Source organism: Petromyzon marinus, chromosome 12 (assembly GCF_048934315.1).
Source record: "Petromyzon marinus isolate PM22_M1 ecotype Great Lakes invasive population chromosome 12, UKy_Petmar_22M1.pri1.0, whole genome shotgun sequence".
NCBI lineage: Eukaryota > Metazoa > Chordata > Hyperoartia > Petromyzontiformes > Petromyzontidae > Petromyzon > Petromyzon marinus.
In genome coordinates, this window is record NC_133678.1 from 6,386,203 (window position 1) to 6,400,274 (window position 14,072).

Below are 14,072 nucleotides of genomic sequence, written 5' to 3' on the forward strand. Positions count from 1 at the left end.
CTGAGATGGTTAAATGGCATGCCTGTATTTCTTCAAATGATTTTTTTAAAATAGAAAACATTCCTGCATGCCCTTGTGAATTACCATGGTGAAAGAGTGTCTTCTTTCCAGACTCCGCTTCTCACATGTATTTTGTAACATTCGCCATTCATCCTCAGTGGAGCTGTTGCATTTTTGATAATGACTTTGCTACATGTTAAAATACTTTTTCTTCAGGTCGAGGTTTGTGAAAGCTCGGATGCCTGCATTAATATCCACCGAGTGAAACTATTTGGCGCATAACGAGAAAGCAGAAAAAGGAGGACAGAGATGATTGAAGATGTCACAGCAGACAAATGGTAGCCATTAGTGGGAATGATAGAGTCCTATCTCATTATAGAGATATCATCGTAAAGTTAGTGCAGTAATTTTAAGCAGATCTCTATGAACACGTTATATCAAAAGAATCAAAGCATTTTTCAGATAAAGGGAGGAAGTGACAGATGTCATGCTTACATAAGTAATCACTTCCCGTCACACAACGAAAAAAATAAAAGCTCCTTGACCAGGTGGCATAACTGCGGACATCAAAGAAGCGGGACCATTTGATGGAACAAAATTATCAGACATTTAATAAATGTTTACAAAGAAATTAAGTTGCGTCAATCCCTGGAATGATGCCTCAATCATTCTATTCGAAAATAGTGATAACATCCACTTGCAGAAGCATAGCCCAATGAGCCTCTTATCACACATACGTACATTTTTCATGAAGATCACTGAGAACATTTTAGAGGCTAACCATCCATGCGAGCAGGCGGGGTTTATTAAAAGTGCTGTACCATCGACCAGATTCTGGAAAGACGAATGAATATCAAATACCGTTGTGCATAGCCTGTCTGGACACATATATACTCATCTATGAATGTGTTTCCAGCCTAACCAGTAAAGATGCTGACATGGCACTGAGCACTGAGTTAGAGTTTAACATCATGTGCAACGTTTACAACAAAATTAATTGATATCTGTTATATATGAATAATGGTGCATGTTTGCTTTACCAGAATGCACATTCCTTGACACGAAAATTTATAATTTTAACCAATTTAATAGTTAAAATAATCATTTATATCCAGTTTTAAATCCATTCATTAACATAGTCCCTCCACCAATGTCAGATATGGCTGGAAATAATACTGGGTTCACAATGCAGTGGACTAACCAATGCGCCACTGCAGTACACTGTAAGTACATTTATAAATGTACAACTCGTGTTACCTCAATTATCAAGAGTTGGAATGACGATATATGGGAATCATTGTAAAATATTTTATTCAAAATGTGTCACTATGATCTTAACCAGTTCCCTCCCATAGGTTATTCTACTGGAAAGCATAGTTAAGTTATAACTGGAATTAGTCACCGACAGTTATACATTACATTCATCCTCAAAAACATGTAGAACGTTACATGTATCCATGTTTTATTCATCTCACAACAATGTGCTATTGTCAATTCTCCAGCACTAAATGAATATAGTCTCCATTGACAAAGTTGAGAAGCGTCAGCGGGCGTCACGAACGGCAGCCGAGAGGACGCGCGAGTCAGACTGACCCTCGCAAAGCATCGAGGCGTTTCGTGCAGCAGAGACATCAAAATGGGCGAACGGAGCTGAGCGTAGGTGCGCAGAAGCAATCGCGCTGTGCCACAATTACCCGGCATCGCTGGACGAGGTCCCAGCCAGCTGTGGTGGGCATGACGGAACGCGAACGAGCCACGGACCGTCCGTTCTCCAGCAAGCGGGCATGAAGGTCAACTCCCCCACGTGCACTCCCTGCCGCCCTCCCCCCCCACTCGGCCCATCCTCCTCCTCTATCTCTCGCAAGCCTACCACCCACAGGGGAGCAAGAAATGATCAGGCGTCTCGTGCAAAGCCTCAGAAGTCAACTTGACCCCGGGGCGAGCCGATGGTCCCTGGGCGTGCGGTTGAGAGTGACGTGCGTGCAAATGGAACCATTTTAGTTGTCCCGTGTTGTGCTTGAAAAGCATGCGTGGCACTCCTTGGATATTATGAACTTCTTTTCGTTTCGTACGTAGCCAACCGCGCTAATCGGAGGTGTGGGGGAAGGACAACAAGCTAAACACAAAAAGCATTTCTAAAGAAATGAGTTTTACATCTGTGGCTTCCTAACGTTGGAAGGAAGAGCGTTCCAGACGGCCGCAGATGCGCATCTGAAAGCGTGCGATGTAGTGACCACAATGGTCGTTTAATGCAAATTTAGAAAGCTGAAAATTTTATCACTTGGCAAAACAGAATTGTCTTGTGCTGTTGACAAAAAATATCATACTTGAGGCTCCATTTTACGCAATCCGTAGGTTTGGGTCTATTTTGTTTGTTACACAGATTATCCCAATTAGCCAATTTCCCGGTGCGTGAGCAGAGCAACAATAAAATAAAGACAAACACGTCAATATTGTAGAGAACGGGTCCTGGGTCCTTGAGGAATATCGGACAGCGAACAAACGAGGTAGTTAATTGTCGTGAACGAAACACACACAGATCAAACAAGCAGCGCAAATGCCATATGAGAGCAAGAGGTGCGAGAAAAGGTTAGGGAGAGGTGTAATTAAGCTCTATATTTTAGTCTCGCCATGACACAAATAGACGCAAATTTAAAAAATGACAATGCAAGCATGTGGGAGCAAGAGATGCCAGAAAATAAGTTTGGTACAGGAAGGTGAAAAATGAATCGACATCAAGAGATAAAGAAACACAAGTGAGAAGGCATATTTTAATAAAAACAATGTTTATTGGTGTGGCATTAGATACTGCATTGAGAAATGCTAAAACAACTCCTCTATACGTAATACATAACTGCAAAGGAGCTTATTTCAATTAACAAGTTATATTAAAAGCATTAACAAATGTTTTTTTTTTCAGTTGACATGGCTTATTATAATGGTGTTATCTTTGGTAAAAATTGACTAAAGTACTGGCATTGTATGTAATAGCTTCTTTTTAACAAGAGTAGAATTTCTCTCATCTGCAGCGAAGTGAGGACAGGCATCACAGATCTTATTGTCTGCAATGTTGTCAACAAATGTACTCCAATTTATCTAAAAGAAAGTAACACGGATAAATGCAGATAATAGTATGAATTTGCCACACGGCCATATTTATCCACTTAACACTGGCGGACAATAGGAGGCTTTTCTGCAATACAGAACGGGGAGTAACCTAAGATAATCACGGATAATAGGAAGATCACGGTTGCAGGTAGTGGACCTTATAGGTTCCAAAGACGATAAGAGTCGTGGGTAATAGTGCAGCAGATGAGAGTTCAACTGTTTACAAAACCATAGATCACCGTCATTTCCTTCACAACTGTGGAAGACCATACCTACAGTTTATTAGTACATTACAGGTATGACCTTCGACTTAACTACTTATCATACCTATCAAGAGACATTGAAAATACTGAATATTGAACTAAACTTACAAAAAGGAGAAATGACCATGGAATTTGACTTCCATTAAAAAAAACATTACACGATAGTAAAAATGCACCTTTGTAGAATTTGCAATCACATCCGTATTCTGCAACATAATCTGTAGCACGTGAAACCAGAATGGGGGAAATTGTGCATACAGCTCAAGGATATTCAGGAGAGGAGAATGATCGAATGATAAGGAGACGGCAGTGGTGTTTCATGTTCACGTATACACTCATTGGCCTTGGATGACACAAAGTTACTATACTTTACTATGGTTAATGGTCAGGAACATTACACTAAATATCACAGGCATTGGGTATAATACTGGTTTACACCACCGTCAATTGTTTGCCATAAACATGTTTATGACTTCTGTGTAATACGTTAAAACGGTTTAACACGTGTCCACCTTTTTGTCCTTGTACTGTATTCTCTGTATATGACTTAGAATGAAAAATGTAAGTACAGTTTGCGTACTTATAACCTGAGTAATCATTCCACTTTTGCCATGTCATATATACTCACAAATGACAAATACTCCCCACTTAAATTACCACTTAATTCAATCATGCACAGGCACGTTGATGTTCACAGACCGAAGCACTTCCCAGTTACAACATTGAGGTTCCAACCAACTGCATATGAACTGAAACGGTGCATTGTGCAGCAAAACACTTTCACTCCAAATGTCGATTAAGAATCAAGCATATTCCAGAATTGCATGATAATTTTACACATTACTCCATGTGCCATTTTACTCAATCGTTCCATTTTCTTCAAATATGGTTGTTTTCCAAAGGTAGTACAAATGAGATGTAGTATCTCATTCATTACAAGAACTTATCCTACCATGCGTTGCTACAGATAGGATAAGCAGTATATATATTCATTCAAGATCAGTTATGTAAAAAATGACAACGAAGCAAGTAACGTACGATTTGTCGAAGTCTTCACATTGTCGAGTCAGATTACTTCAGGATATTCGTGACAGACTGGGCAGCACTGACCTGCCATTTTTACAGGGTTGGGGCAGGTTGCTCGAGGGCAGGTTTCAATGAGGCACATCACCTGCCCGTCCTGCCAGGGGAAATAAATGGCAATACTTTTTTTTAGTTTCATGGCCGCCTTCCAGAAATACGCTAGGACCCCACAGGATTGTAAATATTTTTGGAGCACAAATCTCAAAAAAATATATACTATATATATACCAAGCGTGTGCGGAAAATAATTCCAGGAACCTGAATCCCACGTTACACTCATCAATTCCACTGAGATTCTAAATCCACAAAACAAACTGAAGATAGTGTGTGTGTGTGTATGTATGAAGTGGGGAAGTGGTAGAGTCGTGGTTTGCACATCGCGCTATGAACCAGCGACCCACTGATGACTAACGTCAGTGATGAATATCTGAACCGGTGCTGGGCCTCCCGTAGGTCAACTAAGCCTTCAATGAGTACCTGATGCAGTGTACAAACATCAGTACTGGGGAGACAAAGGCGGCGACGAGTGGTGTTGGCCACCCACCGTCTTGGGTGCTGTGCCGGTCTTAATAGGCGCTTGCTAACAGCACCAACAGCTGTACGGGGGATCTCTTTCTTTGTTGTATCATCTACCTCACTGGACAGTAAAACACGTTGCCATTCCCAGTAGCCCCCGTGGTTAGAGAGAGCCCTGGTCGTTTCACATTGGGGACTGTGCAGGTAATGTTTTTTTTTAATTATTAAAGGTTGATAAGCAGCACATGACACCTATGCCCAACAGTCCTTTAGAAGAGAATAATTTCATGGACGTTTGCTAAGAATGGGTAACCAAATCCATTAATAAGATTGATCAAATGCATAACAATGTAGAAATCGTTCAAATTAAACTTGGCACCACAGGACCGTGAGGAATGGTGCCAATGTCAGAAGGCCTTGGATGATGGTGACTTACACATAAACGTTAGAAGGCAGTGAGGGTGTTTGCAATTTTAGCATGCTTTAACAATTGTGTGTTTAATATGAGTTCTACAAATTAACAATTGATAGAATATAACATTAATTTATCCTGACAGAACCTTATCACACAAATATTTGTCTTTTTCCAGTATTGCAGCAATTCTCATTAGCTGAATACTCGTGACATTAATTATTTAAAATCTTCTTTGGTTCTTTCGGTAAAGTCACGTAGAATGATAATAAAATAATTAATTGATAATAAAATAATAAATTGTCCTACCAGACAGTCTCGCCCCCCTTCACCTGATGAAGGCCGCTTGTGTTGTGGCCGAAACGTCGCGATAATATTATTGTGTTATTTTATTTTATCAATTTATTATTTTATTATCATTCTACGTGACTTTACCAAAAGAACCAAAGAAGATGAATCATTGCAGTCACGAAAGCTTTAAATCGAAATATTTAAAATCTACATTGAAACAAATTTCTTGAGAACTGCTTGTTGGGTTTAATTTGGTTGTCCTTCCCCCACACCTCCAATAAGCACGGTTGGCCTACGTACAGTGCAAAATAAGTTCAACAAACATACATACCAAATCGTCCGATATTTTTAAGCAAGCACATTTAAGTTCCTACTGTAGCCAGAATTAGTTTTTTTTTACATATATAAATGCAATGCTCAGAAACCATACAAATAAAGTTGTAAGACTTGCAATCATGTCACGGAGAAAGTACATTTGTAACCTGTCGAAATAGTCCCACGGCTTTGTGACACGTCGTTTGAAACTCCCGTCACTCAAACACCGCAGCAAATAGAGCACACGGCAGTACGGAATATAAAGACTCGTGACGTAAAAACTAGATTCGAAGCTTTCGTGACTGCAGGAATGACTCTTTCGGTAAAGTCACGTAGAAAATGAAATGAAATGTTATTATTTTATTTTCTACGTGACTTTACCGAAAGAACCAAAGAGTAACTCGTAACGTAGTCGTTTCCACAGGCGCGGCCAAAGCTTCCATGCCCGTACCTTGCACTGACACTTGGTACACTCATCCTTGTCCCAGCTGCTACCCTCGCTCTGTCTGCCTCCGTCCGTGGTGACGCAATGTTCTCGACTCAAACGGGACTCCAACACTCTGATCTGTCTCGGAGTAGAAGAAGAAGAAGAAAAAACACAAAGCACTCGCATTGGATCGAACGCCTTTTGGCGTCATCTGTTCTAGCACAAATTGAGGCCAGGCTCTAGAGAAAGCTGTCTCTGGTGTGGGTGGACCAATCAGTTTCATGGACAATGCCACATATATTATCAGAGCGTGTTTTTCGTTTGCATTTTGACTGCAGGTATTGTGGTTAATGCAAACACGAATCCTCGTAAAAAAAGGTTTCAGTTTTGTTGCCAGAAAAAAGGGGAAAAACCCTGCTATTATTATTATCACTCGCATTGGTTTTCGATTATACTCGCATTTATCGTCGCAAAAGACACGCCACATGTTGCTGCAAGAGTGAACGTTACAATGAGAGGGTCCCCCCAAGACCCGTGTGAGAAAACGCCCTCTATTGCCATGTTTCCATAACCGCTTAGAGAGCTCACTTGCCCAGAATGTGTATTCACACTGGAGGAATCCGTTGAGTTATAAAATATATTTTTTCGCAGATGTCCAATTGGGGGGGGGGGGGGGGGGGGGGTAAGAGCATGACAACAGAAAAAACAATACAAAAACACGATAGGAATGTAAAGGTAAACAAAGCACTTAAAACACATACAAACACAACTAAACCATCCACATCTTACCAAACAAAGCCCGCTGAGGTATTAACTTATTTTTGAAAAGCGACGTGCCACATATGATAGCTCAACAAAGTAGCTTGTCATTTGGACATCCATAGCAGTCTACACACGCATGTGGGCTATGCCTGGTCTTCTCACGGATGCTGGGCGGCCCTTAACGTGCAAGTCGGATGCAGAATCATCCCGGCTACTCTAGCATCGGATAACATCAAGGCTGTGTTTTTTTTTTCGTAAAACACACCGTGAGAAAAGGGGGGTGGGAGAGGATGGGAATTTGAGAAACAATGCCCTTTTGTTTCAACGGCTGCAATCGGAAGACGGAATAGAACCGGCGACCTCCGGATTGCAAGTCGAGTGCGTTAACAGTTAACATTGCCAGCAGAGTGATATCAGTTTTACAAATGTCTAGATTATAAACTCCCACTGCAAGGTGAGAACAATTACAATTAATGCGATGTGCGCATGCGTGTATGCGGCATACTAACACCGAATAAATGTCTACTGCTCATTAAGCGGACGCACCTGATTCCGCAGGGATGCGATTGTGTTGTGGACGTCCAAGACGAAATTTTTGTAGCCACCGAAGCTCCCGGCGTCTCCTTCAATCGTCGCATTGCTGAGCTTCTCTCTGTTTCTGGTTGACAGTAAAACAACAGTCAGGATGCTACCTTTAACCAGCAGATGAAATAAACCGAGGTTTGCTGACTCAAGTTTTCATGCATAATTCATGCACCGTGTCTTTCTCGACCTACTTGCGAAAGCACAACGACTCTGTCAGCGTAAGGCCATAGCACTGTCATCTCATGTGACCGTTAGTGGGCTGGATATGACGGCTTATCACACACGGGAGCTTTCTAAACAGATCGTGTGGAACACGCGTCGTTGGGGAGTCAAACACCGTGGACAAGTTCAAAGTTGACGTGATCAATGGCATCTCAATCTGCTTTCATGCAAACCACCTTTGTCGGGGTAGTGCATGCTATGACTTCAAATGAATTTCTGTTTGTGTGTTGTTGAGCCAGTCAATATGTTTAATGAAGTGGAAGGTAGGCAAGGTCAGTGTTTCCCAGGTGCATTTTGGCAGCCGGAGAATACACATTCCACGGGTTTTACACTCACCATCGGAAAACACGCGTTGACATTTGCATTGCGCGATTTCCTGCTGCAAGACTAAGACAATGGATTCGTGCATAGCGTTACCGAGTTAATGTGCCGAGCAAAGTAAAATCAGTTCCATGCTCTACCGAAGAGATGACGCCCGTTTTTGTTTCCTCCGACTCGGCTGATCTTCGGGGAAGCTGAATTCCGTTGAGCGTCTGGTTCTGAAGTGGCCAGAGATGGCTCGAAACTGCCCCCTTGTCCGGCAATCTGACACATAACAAAAAGGTGAAAAAGCATTTGAATATCGATTCAAAGCAACATAAGGAAGGGGTATTAAAGGTGTTGCCCTGCGATTTCCTCTTCACGCAGCTGCTGGTTGAAGAGCACCCACGAGGGAAAGCGCAAAAGAGCCCCTCTTGAGGGTATGTCATCCAACTCTTCCATGCTGGCTAGAATCAGAATCTTTATTAACCCTGGAGGAATTCCGATTTGCTATGAAGGTTTTTTTCTTTTCTCACCGATGTCCAGTAAAGGGGTTGGGGGGGGGGGGCGGGGTGCATGCAGGTCTTAAAGTTGCAACAACTAATAACTATAAAAACGAAAAAAATATAGGTAGAGTTGAGCGTTACCCACACTTCACCCAGCCACGCGCGGTCTGCCGATCGGCTCAACTGCGGCGCACCCTTCGTTGCTGCTGGGTTGACCGGAGGCATGTGTGGATGCAAGAAATTGCCACGGATGCATGTGGAACTTCTTTCGCACCGTACGCGGCCAACTGTGCTCGTAGGAGGTACCACGACGTTCGATCGAATCGAGCTGGAAAGTCCAGTTCGCTCACCATTGGACCACAGAAGCATCGCTTATCTTACTCCGTACATGAAACAGAAATCGTAAATGTTATGAATTGTCTTTTTCTTTTTGTAATGGGCACTTACGTAAAGTGTTTTTTTTTAACGCGTAAAGATGAAGGTGCTCATTACAGGCAACATTTACACGCATTATAATAATATTGCAATCATAAATCGTCGGTGGTAATAAAAGTATAACCACGTTTCTGCAGTCGAAATCAGCCGAGCGTAAAAAGGTACTGTGCAGGTTGACGCTGTTGTGCCGTACTGCTCTGCGATGTGTTTTCGGGTTGTGCCGCGCGTGGCTCGGCACAGTTTCCAACATTTCGTTCCACGTGTAGCGAGCTTCAGGGACGAAAACGTCGGACATCACGCCCAAGAACACGTGATGCAGCGAGGCATAGCATTAGACGGCTAAAGACGACAGCTCATGAAAAATATAGAACAAGACACGTGGATAAAATTAATAAGTCTAGATAACGACTTTGTGTTGATGCAAAAAACTCGTTGCGACAGAGCTGGAATGGTGGGGGAGGAGGAGGCGGTCACTTTGTTAATACAGATGCAGTCAGCTGTCGGGATATTCAAATCAGCTTCGAGAACACACGCTACGCACGCTTCCTCGTCACGGACAGCTTTGAGTAGCGTCCTGCGTAACATCGCAAATTTCTCCTCGACACAAGTAATCCTGTAAAACAGGGCACGTCTCGTTAGCAGTGCTGCAAAATGGTTGTGTTAGAAAGGTCACAGCGGTGTGCTCATCATTTATCACTCCGATGACAGATTTGGAGCAGTGGTACTCGCATTGCTGAATGAATGGGATTCTCTGTTAACTCCCCCAGACTGGCGATCCATAGTCCATCACAATTGTTTGTGTAGTGTTTTATTTCTATCTCGTTATTGCAAATGACAAGGAAGAGATGCAAAGCATTTTGTGTGGTTTTTTTTCACCGCTTCTAAAGAAAAAAATGTCTATAAGCACTGATGATTTACAACTTCAAGCTTTTAAGATCCGTAAGAATTTGTGGAATTGGTTTTTTCCAACATTTTCATCAATAAGAACAGGTTTTAAAGTAAATTGCACAGGCAAAAGGTTGAAAACAATCAATTTCATCAATGAAAACTACCTGCCCCTCTTCTTCGGCCAACATCATGCGAATTTTAAACGCGCTTTGCCTTTCTCGAAACTCTTAATTGACAAAATATTATCAACGGAGTGGTGAAAACCCCATGTTATTTGTTAGGAGGCCAAGACTAACCCAAAAACAAACATCAACATCATCCCGCCCTTTGGGAAGCAGAAAAAAGTCCACTTTACCATAAAGCAAGGACTTCCCCGTGGTATTTAGACACCCCCTGCCCTGCATGCCCTCTATCCGCAAGCTCCACACATCCCCAAGTGCCCTTCTCTTTAAATCAGACCGTCAGCAACTGACCCACAAATAAAGCGTGGAACCCATATGACTGCAAATTCAGCACTGGCCTCTACACCCCTTCCCCTATAATTCTCAACTTCTGGGGATACACTGATATATATCAATATGAAATATACTGGGAAGGCTCCCTATGCGTCCCTTTAAATATATCCAACAATAAGCCCGCTTCGCAAAGACATCGGTAAATATGCAGCTGCATATGACATAAAAGCCAGCCATGATGCTGGAAATAAATTCATATTATTCAAAAAGGTGAAAGTATTCATTACATATGTCAAGCACTTTAATTATCCATGCGCAGCATTTTAATGAAAAGCTTTCCAGTAGTTTCAAAGGGGCTATCACTTGTACACAGCATGTTAAACAGTGCAGTGCAAGTCTTTTAGCATATTTTAGTGGGGTTTTTTGGTGTATTTTGACTAACACATGCTAATACATGCAAATGTTGAGCGCAAAACTAATAAGATGTAAACATTATATATGGTTGAAATGGCAATGGTGAAGAAAAAAATATTGCAAATATCCATACATTCCTATATTTTTCATTTTGCCACATAGTAGAAAACATTTTAATTGTAGCTTACGTAAGACCGTTTCAGATTACATCTAGAAATATGATTGAGCTAAAGGGTGAGAATGTACTGAGTGCTATAATCAGTATAGCATGATGAAGTCCACGTTTAAAGTGCAGTGTAATCAAATTCCAAACCATGTTTTCAGCTCCTCCCAAAAACAAAGCTCCCAACTGATCTAATCATATCAATGTACAAATGACTTCATCACTAAACAAATTAAATTCAAACAAAGTTTCCAAGCAATTATCTCTCCAGTATTCAGATTTGATTTTGCATTTTAATACGATAACATTTTGCACATCAGTTGCACCACTTCGCACGCCATCGAATCATGATGCACTGCGTAACTATTACAGTAATTAATTTATTCGTAATTTAATCATCCACAAGTTTAGAAAAATGCATTTTCAAGATAGCATTAAAGGGCAACACAAAGCTTCCCCACACTGCTCCTACAGTGGCACTATGAGTTAGGGGTTTGCCACTAATCTGCAGCATTAATTCGGTAAGTGCTTTAATTTTATTGTTTTTTCATCCAAGACTAAAAAACAAGGTACTGTACTCTCAATGTCAGATTGGAAAGAAGCCACCTGCTTTCACTGTGCCTCTCAACCACTCCTTGGTACAATGTAGTTTTACTGCGACTGCCTTTGTAAAATATATGTATCCACTACAATCAGATGACTGTAGCGTCTCAGTCCGTATCTTGATAATAAAAACAATTCTACATTTCTCGTGGATATACCACGTGCCCTTATTATATAACCTATATCACACCATTATCTCCACCTGATTTGACAGCTAAGCAAGGTGCGATTTTACAGAGTGGATGGGGCAAGTTTTCCTGATTCTATTCTTGTTTTCCCCCTACACCGCATGCTTAGTTGAGATCCCCAGGGGATCCATGTTTTTCCTAGACGGGGGGTGAATTTATCTCTTTGCAGGGTAGAGCCTGGTCAGTACTTGATTAGGGCACCATGGTGGCGAGATGTTAACTACCTCACCAGGGACACAGGAGGTCGTAGGTTCGATCCCGACCCTAATGCCTGTTGTATATTTGGAGTGTACATGTTCTCCCCGTGGTTGTGTGGATTTTTCTCCGGGTCCTCCGGTTTTTCCCTCCACATTTAGACTTTAGATGCATTTAGAGTATTTGGCTGCTTTAAATTTGCACGCGATAAGCCACTTTGTTGAGCGATCATTCGTGGTCAGGTCGCTTCTCAAAAAAGCACCGTAGTTCAGTGGGCCTTTCCTTCTAAAATAAAAAAAATAGTTTATGGTTTTTAGCTTATTGGAAAACTCATTGGGAATAGCAAAGGTTGGGGCTGGCTAGAAGGTGGTCAGGAAATGGAAGTGCAGCAATGAATGTTTTGGAATCTCTCTCACTACAGATCTGCCAGGGGCGGTTTCTCTAGGCGCTCCGGTTTCCTCCCGCAAGAAGCCAGACACTCAGTGCTAGAATTGGGCAAATGTCACAATGCAGCAGGACCCTCCGTAAAAAAGAGTCTTGAGACTCAGTGAGGCTTCCCAAGGTAACATGCCTTATTTCAAAGTTAATCGAACACAATAATAGGGTTTTTCCCCTTTTTTCTGGCAACAAAACTGAAACCTTTTTACAAGGATTCATGTCTGCATTAACCGCATTGTCCTTGAAACTGATTGGTCCACAGCAAGGGACGGCTTTCTTTTCAAGGACAATGCATATATTATCATAGTATGTTTTGTTTGCATTTTGACTGCAGGTATTGTGGTTAATGCAGACACGAATCCTTGTAAAAAGGTTTCAGTTTTGTTGCCAGAAAAAAAGGGGAAAAACCCTATTATTATATTTTGGTACTGGGAAAAAAAGGTCTAATGATGTAGCTAATCGAACACGTTCAGGAAATATCAGCCGCAATGTGTCCAATTATATCTTAACCCACGCCACTGAAAATTGCAACTATGAAAGCTTGCAACTACATAACACTAGCCCATTGTGCAATCTCAATCAGGGACACAGCCATTGTGGGTGTAATGGATGACAGGACAACAAAGGAACGAATGCTGATTATGTTGATGCTGGAAGCCTTTGATTACACGGGAGCGCACAAACAGTACGCCAAGTATGGAGTCATTAACCAACAGTTTCGTAGAATAGCATAATTACAGTGTAGTAGAAACCATATATCTTATCCATGATGAATTGGGGGGAGGGTGGGGGGAACTTCAAAGATCCTATCTGTAACCTAACCAATAACCACCGGGAACCATTGGCCATTGGAACAAACCCGACTTCACACAGCGTGGCGACACCCCTGATCTTTAAATCAACGTTTGCCCGAACAAGGACCTGACCTTCGCAGCAGTCATTCCACAGGCGCAGATCTATCCGTGGGATGGTGTCGCAGCTGACGTATCCGTGCGGGAACTCGGCCACGGTGAAGACATCTCGCTGGAGCCTGGTGATGTTGTCTCCGTTGTCGCAGAGCACGCGGGCCAGCGAGGCCTGCTTGATCTGGGTAAGCTGCGCTGGAGTGAAGACTCCGGGGCTCTCGTACCAAAATCTACGCCCGTCACCATCGGACGATGGGCGTGATAGGGGGGGGGGGGGGAACGAACGACAGCATCGACGATGATGTACGTGTCGACGTCGATTTTATGTTAACGTGCCAAAGGTCGACACACATCTGTTGTTTCACTTCGAACATCTCATTTGTCGATTTATGAAATAACGTGACAAATGTTACCCTACGTGTTAAAACGTTACCTTTTTTAACTCACGGGTGCGTGCATCAAATGCATGTATGCATTTGAACCTCTTTCGCACCGCACGTAGCCAACCGTTCTAATCGGAGGTGCGAAATGCTCTAATTACAGTTGTAGTTTACAATTAACTTCAAATTATTTTGCTGTGCCGGATTTGCTGCTAGGC

The 14,072-nt window shown here is 42.2% G+C and overlaps 1 protein-coding gene across 2 annotated transcripts in view; it reads right to left on the minus strand.

The window, feature by feature from the left end:
- Nucleotides 1–2,767: 2,767 nt before the first annotated feature.
- Nucleotides 2,768–14,072, minus strand: part of LOC116941631 (peroxidasin homolog) — a 64,886-nt gene continuing 53,581 nt past the window's right edge. For both annotated transcript variants that reach the window (XM_032952898.2, XM_032952897.2), the window contains 5 exons: nt 13,496–13,704; nt 8,446–8,569; nt 7,724–7,835; nt 6,440–6,553; nt 2,768–4,551 (listed from right to left, as the gene is read on the minus strand). In XM_032952898.2, coding sequence (XP_032808789.1) covers nt 4,438–4,551; nt 6,440–6,553; nt 7,724–7,835; nt 8,446–8,569; nt 13,496–13,704 — 673 coding nt within the window. In that variant the 3' untranslated portion in view covers nt 2,768–4,437. The remainder of the gene's footprint in view (nt 4,552–6,439; nt 6,554–7,723; nt 7,836–8,445; nt 8,570–13,495; nt 13,705–14,072) is intronic.